The sequence below is a fragment of the Amphiura filiformis genome, chromosome 11, assembly GCF_039555335.1.
Source record: "Amphiura filiformis chromosome 11, Afil_fr2py, whole genome shotgun sequence".
Taxonomy (NCBI): domain Eukaryota; kingdom Metazoa; phylum Echinodermata; class Ophiuroidea; order Amphilepidida; family Amphiuridae; genus Amphiura; species Amphiura filiformis.
Window position 1 is genome coordinate 55,001,685 of NC_092638.1, and position 16,984 is coordinate 55,018,668.

At 37.2% G+C, this 16,984-nt stretch overlaps 2 protein-coding genes across 5 annotated transcripts in view; one reads left to right on the forward strand and one right to left on the reverse strand.

The window, feature by feature from the left end:
• The window catches only part of LOC140165022 (uncharacterized), a 113,175-nt gene that overhangs the window by 28,627 nt on the left and 67,564 nt on the right, over positions 1-16,984 (forward strand). The window contains exons 9-16 of one of the 4 annotated variants that reach the window (XM_072188435.1): positions 430-756; positions 1,171-1,287; positions 2,157-2,477; positions 3,632-3,751; positions 6,066-6,179; positions 6,765-6,863; positions 7,119-9,671; positions 10,878-10,995. In XM_072188435.1, the coding sequence (XP_072044536.1) occupies positions 430-756; positions 1,171-1,287; positions 2,157-2,477; positions 3,632-3,751; positions 6,066-6,179; positions 6,765-6,863; positions 7,119-7,123 (1,103 nt within the window). In that variant the 3' untranslated portion in view covers positions 7,124-9,671; positions 10,878-10,995. Of the gene's footprint in view, positions 1-429; positions 757-1,170; positions 1,288-2,156; positions 2,478-3,631; positions 3,752-6,065; positions 6,180-6,764; positions 6,872-7,118; positions 9,673-10,877; positions 10,996-16,984 lie in introns of those variants that run through there. The other 3 variants (XM_072188433.1, XM_072188434.1, XM_072188436.1) reach the window with 3 other exon arrangements.
• Positions 13,342-14,926, reverse strand: LOC140164156 (uncharacterized). The gene is made up of 2 exons (XM_072187399.1): positions 14,401-14,926; positions 13,342-13,673 (listed from the first exon to the last, which is right to left on the reverse strand). Exons 1-2 carry the CDS (start codon positions 14,924-14,926, stop codon positions 13,342-13,344), a joined length of 858 nt encoding a protein of 285 aa, XP_072043500.1.

Genomic DNA, 16,984 nt, shown 5'->3' on the forward strand with positions numbered 1-16,984 from the left:
TTTGTTGAGAGTGTCTGCCTCTTGTCTCTTGTGTCAAAAAAACCACGTTTAGAGGCATATATATGCTTGTAGACGGAATTTTACGGTATTTGACTAATTCCATTTAGGTGTAAATTGGTGTATGTGTAAACATCACAAAAAATATGCAAAAACAAATCAGGTTTGAAAAAAATAATCCAATCAACAAGATTGTGCATTATGGCTTTAATATACTTATCATGCACAATAAGACTCATTATTTCCTCGTTTCACACTCATAGGCATTTTTTGTATGTTAGTAGCCTCTCCGGCCCGTTCGTTTAATGAACTTTGTGAAATAGTCAATCTCACACGGTTTGCTGCGATGAGAAACACGAAAAAGGTATTAAACCCAATGTTCCATTGTTCCTTCAGTAACTATACATATTCTATTTTCTTCTCTCCACTCAGTCGACTGTGGTCCTTCAGTCATCGAATTAACACCAGGAACACCTTTGAATTTGACTTCTCCACTTTATCCCGAAAATTACCCTCCCGATGCAACTTGTGAATATACGGTATCCGCTCCTGATGGATACAAAGTGCTAGTAGAGTTCTTAGATTTTGATTTGGAGCTCGGCTATGACTACTTTTATATCAACGATAGCGTACTTTCGGGGTATAATCCTCCGGATAATTACACGTCAGCTGATGATACATTGACTCTACGTTTCGTCTCTGATGAAGTGTACACTTTTCGTGGATATTTGTTACAATTGAGTGCAATTGACGTATCAGGTATAAACTTTCTCTAAAATCTACTTCGCTCCTTCTCTTTCTCTCGATATTTTATTGTTTTTCTGTCTTATCTTTCTCCTTTTTACTGCAAATATATTGATAATAATCATCATTGCCTTTTGTCAAAATTGCAGAAGATCCCTAACTTATGCGGACATGTTGATCAAAATGTGATTCTTGTTCTTATTGGCTTTGATAAAATGTCCTGGACTAACAACATGCATATAAATATGTACATGAAACAGACATGACAGAACCGTAAAAAAACATTCGCAATAGAGAAGATGACACCTAGGACCTAATATCTAGGGCTATGAGCTACGGTCTAGTAGTTTTTGGATTGTACCAAAATACCTTAGCGGGATAACTCTGTATCATTGAGCATAACATTAAGACTGACATGTTTTGTTTTAGGAGTCAACGAGTGCGAATGGAAGCCTTGTGTATTTAATGGCACGTGCATCGATGAAGAAGACGGGTACAGTTGTGAGTGCGTTGATGAACGATTAGGAAGAAATTGCATCACTCCAGGTAAAGATTCACCAGGGAGATTCACGTGGAATTAAAGAGCTCTTGCTCTTTCAGTGATTACCTAATTTGATACTGCATTAGGTCGGTGTAAATAAATACAGTATTCATTCCCAGGTGGTGTATGACATGCAGTCCCTAAATTCAGTAAATTTTCATCGTCAACCGTGTAATTGAATGGGATTATTTTGAAATTTTAAAACGCTTGAAATATCACAAACAAATAGGCCTATGTTGATAAATAATATAAATACAAGCTAAAACCGTTGGGGTTCGATAATGAACCCCACAAAACTAACTGAGTATATGGAAAATGCCATACGGCCGGGCGGTTTCACGAGTTGCCGGCTCGATCATGTCATCCGCCGCCTGTTCATTCCCAGAATAATGAAATATTTCTGAATGATAAAACGAATGTAGCAAAATATTAAGAGTGAAAGAATTTCATTCTCTTTACCGCAAGTCTCCCAATTCAGTGGTGTGGAGAGATCAGTTGGCAAGACTGCAAGAGGTGGCAACGGTAAAAGCAAATTCCAGTGTGCATCAGTTTCGATCGTCGTGCTAAATTACTTTTGTAAATTATTCTTGCTGACTGGGATACTTTCGCGCTATTTAAATCCTACTCATATTTCCTATGTTGATGTTAAACGGGCCAAAAAGATACATATTGCAATTTTGGTCGACTTCTACCCGGTAGTCGATTTCTACCCGGTAGTCAAGCGTAAGAGTCGTGAGGGGAGGGGTACTCTGCCACTACAACGCCACTGCCCTCAAGAGCGAGATGGCATACGGATGAGGACGAATCCAGTTATGTGTACGTTAACATGAACCAGAAAAAAAAGAGATTTTAAAGTTTTCATATTTCTTTTCAGTTGACCATTGTGGAACAGATGACATCTACATCGAAGACGGGTTTTCGTACAAACTGACGTCATTCTACTACAACTTTCCCAACGTCTACGGTGTTCAGTTTGGCTGTAAACATACAGTAACTGTTCCGGAAGGTCATCGTGTACGTGTGGATTTTATTGACGTCGATATGATATTCCCAGTGGATACGTTGATACTTGATAAGCAGGTGTACAATAACGAAGATGAATTCATATCTGATGATAATATCCTGGAGATTGTTTACCGCACGACAACTCAGGCCAAAGGATTCGATCTGGTCCTTTATGATTACGATCCTATGGGTAGGTATGAAAGTCCCAGTGACTATTATGCCTAGCTTTAAAATTCAAGTTGCAATGATTAACAACAATATCAGTGACAGTAGAATAAATTTTAATTAAATTGGTATACGCGTAGAAGATTGTTACGTTTCGGTATTAGTGGAAGAAATCGTAATGTCTACAATTTCGTTATACCCGTCTTTCTGTTTGTTTACTGGGTCTAGCTGTGACATTGGGTCTAGGTTATGACAAACATAAACGTTACTACTGAAGTAGAGGTGAACCAAAGATTAGCTATTTTGTGTATCATAGTTACTCAGCAAACAGAAAAATTATTTAAAATGCTGACTTTATTCAAAACGTTTTAATAACATTTCAATGTCGGGTTAATTCTCGCGTTTCACAATACGATGCGCCGCCAGCGGTTGCTTTTGGCAGTCAAATTTTCGACTGCAGAATCGACATCGCCGTTCTAGCTGCTATTGAATATTCACGCGAGTGTGATAATAAATATGTTGAAAACAGCTCCACAAAGGATTCCCTGTGATCAATAGATAGAAAATGGATCTACTATAGTTGTAAATTGTTGTTTTAGTGTGCATTCGCATGTAACATCATTATAATGACATTTGAACCCACAATGATGCATGTTCCTGTATTGTATTCGTATTACGCGGGCTTTGGATGTCGACTCATTTTCCCATGATGCACTGCGTATTTTGGCCTCGACCCAGCGACCGCTGGAGGCGCATCGTATTGTGAAACGCGGGAATTAAAAATCATGAAAACGTTTTTTAAACGTTTAAAATTAAAACACACTATAACGTCAAATATTTTGTCAACTCTTAAATAGCATTATGTTAGAATATTTTGCATCAAGTTTTCATAATTAATTTTTGAAGGTTATTAAAACGTTGTCTATAAATGGTTTCTGTGTTTGCTGTAAGTTAAGTCTCAGTCCTGGTTTTGTAATCTATAGCTTGCAAACATATAGTTAAAACAAAGTTCACATCCTTGGTTGAAAATATATCAATGGTTATTGTCCGCCTAGTTCTCCTCACGTCTCCCTAAAATACATGGAGGCAAACCCTACAATCGGATACAGCAAAGCTTCGACAGTCATAATTCACCTACCCACCTATAGAAATGATAATTTGTTTACACGTTTTTAACAGGTGGTGACGAGTGTGCGAGTGAACCATGTCAAAATGGCGGCGTTTGCATTGATAAGGACAATGGCTTCAGCTGCAAATGTAGACGAGGATTTGATGGGCCAACTTGCAAGCGACGAGCAGGTAAGGGAACAAAGACGTCAATACTAGAAGTTTTAAGTATCAATAATTCAATTCCTTTTCCAAAATTAATATTCGTCCAGGCCCGAAAGCCTATCGTTGAAATATGTCAGAAGTACATTATTACAATTGAATACCTGAGTGGAAGAAGGGCCCAACTCCATTCAAAACTGTTTTTGAGATATTAACAAAAAACTTAATATTTGGAAAAGTTTTAAAGACAGAATGTTCAGGGGACCTTTAATACATGGACATACAGTATTATATACATTCGAAATCATATATGATGTTTCCATGGCAACAGTACAGGTCTTAATACGAGCTGGAGCTGGGCCCTTCTTCCACTAATATACTGCAAGTGCTAGTGCCGTAAGCAGATTTGTTATAAATAGCTACAGAAATGAGAAAATTGTCCATTAATTGCACAAGTAGAAGCATGTAATATGTTAGCAAGAAAGTTTATTGTTGTGAAAAGCAGATTTCATGGATGAACAAAATTCCTCTTTAACCCAATATTTGTGGAAAAAGGGCCCAACTCCAACCCAATATTTGTGGAAAAAGGGCCCAACTCCATGGAGTTGGGCCTTTCTTCCATGAAAGCCATGATTAACTCTACGTGGAAGACTATTTAGAAAGTGGATTTTGGCTCATCTTTCACACACAAGGAAGAACAGTCTGCTGGCAATAAAATGGTGGGTCTAACACATCTTTGTAAACTCAGGTATTCAATTATTCATGCAAAGGAGTCCTATAGTGCTTTTGGCTTTTGGCCAAGTGTAGTGTGCGACCATCAGTGCAAGGGATACTCACGCTCTGAAGGAATATATATCAATAAATGTATTTTATCTCCCTTCCTGTGCCTTTTCCCTCTGAAATGGACATTATTTCCGTGATTGATGTGCGATTTTGATTAGATACCGTTAGAGAGCGGCGTGGTATAGTGGTTATAAAGGTCTATGACTCTGGTGAACGAAGTCCAAAGTTCAATTCTCGGTGGAAACACAATTCATATTCAATTATCCGCTCTCTCTAATACTGCATTTGAATTTTTGGGCAGATGCAGGTGATGGCAAAGATCTCTTAGTCAGTTCCGATCTTCCGATCAGGGTAATACCTGGCTGTTCGTACACCCTACTGTGGCCCCTAGGCATCATGGAAGATCAGTGTCCCTATCAATCCCAGAATAGGATCGTAAACTGGTCCAAGAACAGTCGTCTTAAGGCATTTAAATAAAGGCACTTAATTTAATGCCCACGTGACCAGATGGGCGCAGACATTACAGCGTCTAGACAGGATGTCTGGAAAAGTGACCTTTGGCACAGCGGGGTGTCTTCCTGTGTATTTCAATTGGAAACGCGGGATGCATGTCCAAATTTTCTAGCAAATTTGTCATTTTTTGGCAACTTTGTAGTATTACTGTAAGAGTTTCCGTCGATAACTTTTTTTCCGTCGACCAAAACTTTCAAAATTTCGTTTTTGAAAACATACAAAAAAACACCCAGAATCCCCCAATTTCTAATTAATTTGCCTATTAAATTTTCAGCAATTTTGATGATATTTGTCTGAAAAATTCCTATCTCTTAGCATTGTAGCACCTCTACTGATCACTTGGTGGTCTTGGTATGGCGGCGCCCATGGGTCACGTGGTGGGCATTAAATTTAGTGCCTTTTATTCAATACCCTATGGTAACTGAAGAAAATGTACAACCTGTAAGAGCCCGTTGGATCAGTCAAGTAGAATGATGTTGTCACCAGGGCCTCCCACAAGTACCGCCGTGTCAACCACCGTCACTCTGATCATGGCTTTCGACCATGATGACACACGAAACTGTTGGGTCAGCATTATTTGTTTAGTTTTAAGTGCTGGTCCTTTATGTGGCAAGCAAAATTCACCTTCATTTTGGGCTAAGTAGTTTGAAATTGATTTTTTTTGCGCACTAGTAAAATCAGAACAAAATATGTTTGTCTCCCTCTAAATGTTAATGCTTCCGTCGCCACTGTCGATCTTAAACGTGAACAACATTTTTGCCTGGCCCAGCTCCCCACCACCCCTGACGTCGAGCTCACATGAAAAGAGAGTGTGATTCGATTTAACACACGTGTGCACCGTGGTTTTATTAGGGGTGCGTTTATTCAAATGATCTTGTTTTGCAAGCGGAAGATATGCACTGATAAAACTTTATTATGCGCGACACATTTTTATTGTTTCCTGTTTCCTGCAAATATAATGATTTGATTACGGCTAAGTATTTTAAAGATTTTTGTCACTTTGGATACAGATTAAATTGACTCAAACTTATGTTATGTTTTCTTCTAGGATCATCACGATGTGGTCGTAACTCATTCGTATGTAACAGCGGTCGATGCGTGAAGGCATCTAAAGTATGTGATGGCCGCAACAACTGCGGTGATGAGAGCGACGAGCTGAACTGTAAGTCAGATACATCAAGACACATACATGTGCGGAAATCAAATACATTTCTACTAACCAAAGCAACTTTGTATGCTTTAAGAATGTAAAATCAGAATCATTTATTGAGTCCTTATGGAATTCAAAGTTTAATCTGTTTTAACCAAGGTGGCATCTTAATATTGTTGAAGGGTACGAAATTAATTTAATGAGGCGGGTGTCCTGTTCTAAAATAGAATCGAGTTTTGTGCTCTTCTGAATTACGTTGCTCAGGACTTTTATGGCCAATTTGCATACTGACTCAGTTTTACTCAGCATAGTAATCGGATTGTCGTGTTGATGTCCTCAGTGGCGGCGCCAGGATTTTTTTTTGGGGGGGGGGGGGGGCATTAGGGGGGAAAAGTGAATTTCAGGGGGGGCAAAATCAACCAATTTTGCGCAAAATTACCGCAAAAAGTTAATTTTTGGTTTTTACTGGGGGCAACAGGGGGTAAGAGTTCTGACTGGGGCCATTTCCCACATGCCCCCGGGTTGTCTTCATACATAATTTCATACTCTCATGTTCGTTCTTCTAATGATAATTACATCAAATACTCCTTGATACAGGTGACTGTGAATTCCCCTGTTACAATGGTCGATGCATACCACAGCGTTATGTTTGTGATGGCAAAAATCAATGTGGTGATTGGACGGATGAATTGAATTGTGAGTAGGTAAGTGAATAAATCAATAAATAAATCAATAAATAATTAAATAAATAAATAAATAAATAAATAAATAAATAAATAAATAAATAAATAAATAAATAAAATACAGACACTATATGATATTGAAATGAATGCTACTTTTTATGTACTCGTATATAACATGACTACAACGGTGTTTAAAAAAACCACACACACAATGGCCGTATCACCGCATCACTTCTTAATTTGTTTTTCTTTGTTGTATAATTTATAGGTTGAGTAAACATTGATGCAGCAATCAACTTGGGATATATGCTGGTTGTGGAAAGATATTTATACATAGAAAGCAAACTAAAATCAATATTGGTGTATTAAACAGAGAAAATGTTATTAAAGTTGCCCAAGAATGTTTATATATAATAGTTTAATTCTTATCTAACGTTAGATGTACTAGTAGCTTACTTTAAGTATATTAAGTATGTTACTGAAACAAATGTTAATTCTCAATCTTCCACAGTTTAAATCTTAAATAAAAGTCATTACTCTTTTACATTTAGGTGATCTTATATTTTTGTACACTGTTCGTGACTGAGGTAATGGGATGAAGATAGTGCTAATCGATCAAACAAATGATTTGCCTGACATTCGCTGACACAAGTCAGCATTCACTGGAGTGTTCATACAGTAGTAAGAATTTCAATAGCATCCCGTTAAAACTATAATTAAGTAAATATTATTTAGTAAAATAATTATTTGTAAACTATTATAAGTGAGGACATTATTCTATACTCAATGTACATAATAATAATATAATAAATAAGCATTTATAATGCGCCATTTATCTAGAAAATTAAATCTAATCCAAGGCGCAAAATGTACAATGTGTGAACAGTAAAAAAAAAATGTGAGGACGATTTTGATGTTCTCACATATCTATGGTGTCAAGGTCACTGGGCCCCAGTATCAATAAAAAACACGAAAGCCGCAGGGCCGGCAGGCCCGAGGCCGGAGACTCCCATACAACCAAGTGAGTTCCAATATATAAGGTCCCCGCAGCGCAAGAAAACACAGTGACCTTGACACCATAGAATATATATTTTATATAATTTCCCTCATTCATCAAGCCCCGCCCTCTATCGGGGACCAATTTATAGTTTAAGCTTCTTATATGTAATCATATTTCGCTGTTAGTGCTTCTTTGTAGCCCTGCGGGTTAGTGGTTTGGGTGGGGTTTTTTTTTGCTGAACAAGAAAAGCAATTTGGTATTGTGTACAGATTTCTTTGCAAAGTCTGTGACTGCCTGTAAATTAGTGAATCTGGGCGTAAGCTCGAAAGAAGGCATATTAACAGAACAGAAATCAAATGCAACACCAGATTGACTGGCAAAACGTAAAGGTGTTAGAGGGGGACTAAAAGGACTTACGTCGTGGGGTTTTAGAAGCAATCCATATTAGAACTATAGCTAATTTTTTATTACTTCCGCGGTCCGGGTACGCGTTGGTGAATTGCGATCGCGTAGAAGTGGCAAGGTCGCCTACTACGCGCCGCGCCGACGACCAATGGGTCAACCGGCGTGTTGTCAAGTGCGTTGATCAGCCAATCAGCGTGATTGTTTATTTTTTTCTGTGTGTATGCTCGTCTACGCTTGGCGCACAGCTTGGGCCACGGAAGTAATAAAAAATTAACTTTAAATGACTCAAATGTGGGTGTACTAAATTTGAGTAGCGTAGAAGTTTATTTTACTTTCCAACTTAAGGTTGGTCTGAACCATGGCATGTTTTTAAAATGCCGAATTCCAGTTTTCTTGAATTCTATATTCATTAGTCTGTTAATGAATTTTAGGTTTTTCAATTTTAAACCAAATTTCTATCATTTTTAAATATGGTTTTTCAACCTTTTCCATCTGAAATCGTGCAAATGGTAAATGGCGGGAAATCTTGCCAATCTCGTTGCTAACGAGCGTGTATTTTGCCTCGCTCCCGACGCAAAACACAACAAGCCTGACTGCGTTTCCCCGTGCGCTTCACCCTGCCCTGTATCTCGCGCGGAACTTCACAACCACTTCGCTGACCAAAGACATGGCCGGCCAGGAATTTCATACGGTTTGACGAACAATTATTATTCCTCTTTTTAATAGAAAATACTGCTTGAATTTTTGGTGAAACATGCGCGGAAATTGTATCTTAATTACGACAACGAGCTACGTGAATAACTGGAATCAAGATGATCACATTTGAAAAGATGGGTTGTTTGATTGTTGTCCACTGCCACTTTTGATACAAAATGGCGATTTAAAACGTGTTAAATTTCATGCATGTTTTCAATTTTCAATTTAACAGATTCATTATAGAAAATAAAGGTAAGATTTTGGTCTTATCGTGTACAGCTCCTTTGACTTTATGAACCGGTGTTTTTTCATTTTTTTAAAACTTCTGTCAAAAAACAAGAATATGCGACAGTATTCCCTACATTAGGCTGAAACTGTGAAATTTCAACCATATTTGGCAAAAATTTAAAAAAAAACCGGATCCTAAATCTTTATAATCTAGTTTGAAAATCAATAAGATAAATATTTTACTGAAAAAAAATTAGTTACGGTTAACGACACTTTTTGGATCAAAATCACAATTTGTGATGATTTTCTCCAAAATTGAGCATTTTTTAATTAATCTGACGTCATCACTGGATTCGTCAGGTAATTTCCATTGTAAATATGTATTCTTTTATACACTTTTGATCAAAAAATTAGAAGTAACAAGGCTAAAATTTTTCCATAATTCCATGGTTCAGACCAACCTTAAGATGTATTTCAATATAGTAGTTTAAGGCTACATGCTCTTTTTGGTTGAAATTTTTGGCGGGAAATAATCCCGCCAAAACATTAAAGTAATCTTTTCCCACAACTAAATATCATAGTCAGCAAATAAATGATGCATCTGGTAGCTTAGATCATAACTTTCATTATACTTAGTTGCAATTATCCCAGAAAATTCTTGATTTGTTTTTACAGAGTCTTGAATTGTCGATGTTTTTGATCAAAAAACATCACTCGGTGTATTTTGAAACTCGAGGCATTAACTCTTCTCAAATTAGCCCCAAATCATAATTTATTATATGCACGTGTAGCAAACACCAATGGGAATAATTGGACGTTGTTTGCGGAGCCTAAATTTGGTTTGATTTTATTTCACAATAATTCTAAGGTGAGAATTTTGACCTGACATTTCCTTTTTGGATTTCCAATTTAAATTCATTGATATGTGATATTTTTAATAAATAAAGAGTACGCTTACCTTTCTGCAACACTTCCCGGTATCATTAAGCATCTGCTGATAACCAACATTTGAGCTGAAAACAGTCCCTTCCTATCATTTTTGAACAAAATATGGTTCAAAAGTGCGTACCGTAAGCGCATAAACTAGCACAGCGAGGTAATGAACAGAGCTATTTACGGTGGGGTATCTATTGTAAGCTATTAGGGTAGGCCTATAGTATATCTTCCCGCAAGTGACAAGATGTGTCAAGCAGGGCGGTATATTCAAACGCTATTGTCTGGATCATTGAGTATCGATTGCGCACGTATACATGCAGCACGGATGTGTGTGGTCCTCCCCAGGTTTTGACATAAATTACAAATCACGTCGTGAATGACCCAGCGTTTTCATTTTATTATTACTAAATTAATCGTCGTTTATCACGAGTGCTAAGAGTCGTACCAGTTCAATTCATCAAAATTAATTTGTATTAAATAAAACAACCAGACAAGTAGAGTCGTATGTCTTTCTATGACCGCATTCCTACCAAAATCAATTTTCAATACACTAGAAACGTGTTGATATGTATATCTTTGAAAATCGCCGAATGTTAACCACAGTCACCGTGGCACAGTATAGGTATCTTTAGCATTCATAGTGCAAGTGGCAGTGGTTCGAACCCCGGTGAAAATTTTAGTATTTTTTATTCTTTTTACTAATGCGCTGTGCCGTTTTTCAAACACGCCCCTGAATGAAACTCGTGGGCATGTACCCTTAAGGTAAATACAATCAAACTATAATTAAGATTATGTAAATGTTTAGGAAAATATCGATTGACTGATATTTTGGTGTGAGCAAAACCAAAATAATAAACTGCTTATTGATTGATTAATCAATTGTCGCTTACGTTTGGTTGTCTGTGTTACTTGTATCACAAATGATGTTTATTCCACCCTAAAAGCTATCCCGTGCCCAGGGCGTGACCCCGAACCTGATCCTGAATTTTCACATGGGAAATGTTTTTTGAAAAATGAATCTGAATCTTGGAAAGTGTATCATTTTACTAAGATTGATGTTTGGATTAAAAAAGCTGTATCAATCTCGCTGTACCACGGAAATAGTAGCTTTACAACGGCATCGGAACACCAATATCACCCGAGGACCAACCTGGACACAACAGGTTGGGTATTGGGTGATATTAGTGGTAAAAGGGATCTAGGATTCGTACTATGCGGCTGTTTTGCCATTGTGTAAAACATAAGGTTATATGACCGCGACTACTTGAGATACGGTCGTGTTCGTGTCGAGTAAACTTGGTCATGCTCGTATATTATCTCGTGGGTATTATGCCCTTCTCACCTTTTGACCTGGGGTATAATCATCCCCTCCTCCACTTTTTAATATCACTAATGCTGGTTACATACTTACCGCTTGCCGCTGAGCGGCGTGACTCTTCATCATGCCGCTTGCACTTGTCTGCAAGCGGAGCGGCACACCGCTGAGCGGCAGCGGCATAACTCGGAAAGCCACTCTTGCCGCTCAGCACCGCTCCAAAATCGTATTTTGTTTTCATACGTCAGAGCGGCACCGCTCCGAGTTGACTTGAATTCAACTCCCAGCGATGCTGCCGCCCCGTCAAAGTGGTTGAGTGATCGATATAATTATGGGCTTGCCGCTGGTACGTCACCGCTAGCGCTTCTGGTGCGACTACGCAGTGAAGTAAAATCATCTTCAGAGCGGCAAAGTGGCAGGAAAGTATGAAACCAGCATAAGGCATATCTTCAACCAATTGGTTAGTCTCATTGAGATGAAGAGTTTCGCATTTTCATTAAAACAGCCTTAGAGAAAACTGCCGATCTCAGCTATTCCACACTCACATTTTACGGTATGACGACACGTAATTAGTAATTAATAATTATTATGCAATTTCTCACACTGAGCAAGTGAGTATTGGCTTCAACTGCAACTAACCACTTTGCTAATAATAGAGAATCAGTAAATATCCATTTAAATGCAGCCGAGCACCTCCAAACGGAGAGAACACCGCCCTTCAAATGCTGTAGGTCTTAAGCGGAGAAGACGAGCATTAATTGGCTCTGGTAGTGGAATAAGCACCGCTTTCCAGTCATTCGAGTTTGCAGTAAATGTCTGTAAATTAAAAACAAACACTTTCAGTACCGTATGCTGTCTCACTTACTGTCCCCAGCAAACACAAAACGTTTTCGACATCATTCGCAAAAGGTTATAAAATGTTGTAAGAAAACGTTTAAATGTCGGGTTATATAAAGGGTATATTAAGGGTATACAACGTTTTCATAACATTGAAAAACATTTTTTGATAATCTACTGCCCAGCAAACACAAAATGTTTTACAGAAAACGTTTAAATGTCGGGTTATATAAAGGGTATAAAAACGTTTTAATAACATTCCAAAAACATTTTTGAAAACCTGATACAAAACATTCTAAACAAAATGTTATTTTTGGGTTGAAAAAATATTTTGCGAAAAATGTTTGCCAAAATATTTGCAATAACGTTTTAAATACGTTTTTATGACCTTTATATAACCCGACATTTAAATGTTATTAAAACGTTTTGAAGAACAAATTTTAAGAACATTTCTGTGTTTGCTAGGGGCAAATATTTTAACATAATGTTATTTAAGTGTTGACAAAATATTTGGCAAAATATGTTTGCAAAAATAGTTTACAATAACATTTTTGAAAACAATTTAGAAATATTGTTGTAGTGTGTTTTCATACAAAACGTTTTAAAACGTTTTCATGACCTCAATATAACCCGACATTTTAATGTTATTAAAACGTTTTTACCTAAACCAAAACCCAAAATATAACTTATTTAAAACGTTTTAAAAACGTTTTTGTGTTTGCTGGGTCATTAATGTACTTAATGGTCATAAAGGCTGATATGTTAAACTAAAACGACCAAGAGCAAAAAATAGTGCACCCTTTCTCGGTATTTTGCTCCCAAGCTTCCATCCCGTACGAGAGGCCATAGATTCAAAGGACGTAAATGGGTTTAATACCAGCTTGATCGTCTGATCTGATCTTTGAGACGTTTGGAAATGAAAAACGATAAAGAGGATGATTATAGATTAATTTTTTTCACCTGTCACCTGTCCCCTCTAGCTGCTTCTCCCAACCCATGGTTTACGACCCTGACTCCAAAGTGTTCGTTAATATTGCAATGTGTCAGTGAAATCCCTTTCCCTATGAACGATCACTACGTCACGATACTTGCCATAATATCGCCATCCGTTTCCATTATGTACATCAATGAACTTGTAGAATTCCCAAATTGTACTTGAAGCGCTGATATCCACTTCCCTAACTGATTGCCACTACCTTGAGTAACGATTGTAGTTATCGTGACTACCGATACAAAATCCACCTGATACCAGGTGTTGTTGTCTGCTGACCCAGCTCGCCAATGGGAATCACCATTTAATCTAGCTTTTGAAGCAATGGTATTACCTCCGTTGTAAGAAGATGCGCTGAGCTGGTCATCACTGATGGCTCCACTTTCAAAACCAAAGGGTTTCGGTGGAATGCAGGCTAGATGGGAGAGTAAAAATGAATTATTATGATGGATGCTCAACAAATGGAGCTAACGCGCGTTCGGTTATATACTCCCAATTCTATATTATACAGTTTTCAATGGAAAAATATTTTACTTCAAGCACGATTTTCTCATACATGGTCATTTCACAGCGAAAAGACATTATTATCAGTTAAAAGAAGAAGGCCAAATTATGACCAAAATTTCAATATACATTTCAACATCTTGTTTTAAACCACTGGGTTTGTGTAAATGCCACAAATTTACTGCGTCCTCCTATGGGAACTGAGAGGAACACACCAGTAGTGTGAGAAAATCGCCGGGAAAATCGATGTCCGTGGATACATTTTTAGGGAAACTTTTCATCTAAACCCTAATTTCTGCATGTTACTCTGACATTTGCACAGTTTTGTCTATATATCTTGGTATTTTTCTGTGATTAAATCACCTTTTTCAGACACTGCCCAGCTCTAATCATGCTAATTGGTAACGATTTCTCTGTACACTTTATCTACCGTTGGGCAACTAACTGTTGAATTCACCACACGCAAAAACCTGACAATTTATGAAATACCATTAATGGTTTATACTTGCTATTAAAAGTAGGTGAAACTAACGCCACATTTCTGATGATTATGTGCCTCAAATCATGAAATAATGCATTATTCACCAGAATTTTGTTCACATTTTACGTTTATACCATTTTCCTTATCAACATCATACCTTGTTCTGAAGATTGAATCTGTCTTGTCAACGAAGCTGCAAACGAATACTCTCGATCTTGAACTCCCACCGTGGTAACTGTATCACCTGGTTGCAAATGAACCGGATCAGCATCATAATACCAGCGAGTTTCTGAGGCATCCCCACCAAGATTAAAGGTGATCAGTGGATTAGTGACAGTATTCCAAGCTAGCCCAATAACATCTCCTTTGCGGACTCCTATGCGCTCATCCGCTGACACTGCGTAACTGACGGCTTCATTGATCACTCCGATCGCCGGGATATCATTGATGCCAACGACGATGAACTCATTTGGTAACAATGTTGGTCTCCACACTATAGCTCTAAATGGCTGCGAAGCCATAGCCTGGTAACTCCATTCGTAGATGACGCCATCACATGGTATGCGTTTGCCAGGTAAAACAAAGGTCCATCCTAATGCATCATATGAATATCGATTTACACTAGTGTTCCATCCCACTACTTGAATATCCTTACATTCTGCAAAAAAGAGGCGATAATACATTACTGCAAAAACTGTGTTCCGCACTAGAAACCAGAGTGATTTAAGCAGAATGTTGAAAACAAAGTGACAATTGTGATGTGCTCTGAGTAATTTAATTTGGTGATTTATCTTTGTTTACAAAGTTACATGATTGATGACATTTTGGGGGAATTCCCCTCTCAAATTGAGCAAAACAAGTTGAATCATATCTAATTTGGAATATTTGGAATCCCCCTCAGGAAGTGATGTAATGAGAAAGGTTAATGTTATAATTAAGGCTTGGGAATTTCCAAGATGACACGGGCTATTAATATTTGGGGTTTTTCCCATGCTTGGTATATAATAAGAAAATGTAAACAATGATTCACAGTTGATAGTGTTGATCTGGGCTAGCTAGCTAATATGCTTACAGTCCAATTCCTTCAAAGAAAGGAAATTGCAAACCAGAAATATTTTATGTAGTCAAAGTACTACTATTTGCCAGTGTTGTCGGAGAAGATTTAGAATACGTCAAGGAACGTACTTCTTCCAAGAAAGGAAAATATATTCTTCTGCCGATTTGCTGAAGTCTGGTTAAAGGAGCAACACAACTGTCAAAATAAGTGGGGACAACTGCATCGCAGTCCTGCTTCCTGAAGATATTGTGTGAAAGGTGGAAATAGCACCAAGTTTGGAGAAAGCAGCGCAAGGAGTTTAGTGTTGGAGAACGGCGGAAGGAGTTAAATATTTGGAGAACTGCACAAGGAGTTACGAATGTGTTTGGAGAACGACGCAAGGAGTTTAGTACGTGGGAGAAAGTAACACCATTTTCGTATGAGGATTTTATACGCAAGGATTTATCAATGCAATTGTACAAAGGACTTCGCTGATTTTCGCAGGACAAGTGAATAAGGATATATTACATCAGTCGTCCAGAACATTGCAAGAACTTTATGATCACCAAGAAGAAGAATGCTGGCTAAGTACTAAATAGTTAAAGAGTGATTATATTTGATTATTGTGTATGTGCATTTGTCATATATTGTACCAATCATAACTGGCTTTCAATTAAAGACTTAGATTGTGTTAGCTTAAACAAACAGTGTATTTGTGTTGTGCATTCGTGTGAGTTCGGGTAAAAGGTGATTTTGGCCTTGAGTCAAGTACGACTCGTAACACAATTGACGTAAATTCTTTCTTTCTTTCTTTCTTTCTTTCTTTCTTTCTTTCTTTCTTTCTTTCTTTCTTTCTTTCTTTCTTTCTTTCTTTCTTTCTTTCTTTCTTTCTTTCTTTCTTTCTTTCTTTCTTTCTTTCTTTCTTTCTTTCGTAACAACATTAACATCATAAATATGATTAAGGGGAATAATACCCTGATTTTCATCAGTACCCTCTCTTTTTTTTTTCTTGCAAATTTATGAAGTACATAAATATGTTAATCACCTCATGTCCTGAACTTATAAAATACCTCTACATACAAAGTGCTTTTAAACCATTTTAGTATTCATTTTAGCCCTATATATTTTTTTGTTTACTGTATCCTAGTAACTCAGATGTGTGTTTCATAACAAACCATAATTTATTCTATTCAACATGTTCAAGTAGTGTACATGAATAGAATACATTAAATCCTTTGTTATACTCTCTATAGAAAATCTAGTGGTGCATGCAAAATAACAGTTAATATTAACACTGAATAAATTAAATAAACACTTACACAATGGATGCATAGGCATTAGTCAATTTAATACTGTAATGTGTTGTTAGGAGAAGAAAAGGCTATTAGGTCACCGTATGTCAGGTTATAGGTCAATTGGTTCAGGTCAAATTTAAGCATCCATTTTAAATACACATGTGAGAGTATGTGATATCATAATGAGGCATAATTTTGATATTCTGTCTTTAACTGGATATATATCGAGAAGTGCAAGGTGGATATACTAATATACCTTGGGATGTAAATGGTGAGTACAATTTAGAATGCCTAGTTGAGATTGAGATGGATTTCACAAATAAATATAAAATAGTTACCAAAATCACAAAAGTTAAGCTTACGGAAAACTACCCAATATGGTGGTATAGGTGACAAGAAATACAATTTTT

Bases quoted from the DNA above. Each gene is read 5' to 3' on its own strand.
- LOC140164156 (XM_072187399.1), bottom strand. From the start codon at position 14,926: ATGTATTATCGCCTCTTTTTTGCAGAATGTAAGGATATTCAAGTAGTG. The intron at 13,674-14,400 runs GTATGATGTTGA...TCTCCCATCTAG, and splicing joins GATTCAATCTTCAGAACAAG to CCTGCATTCCACCGAAACCC.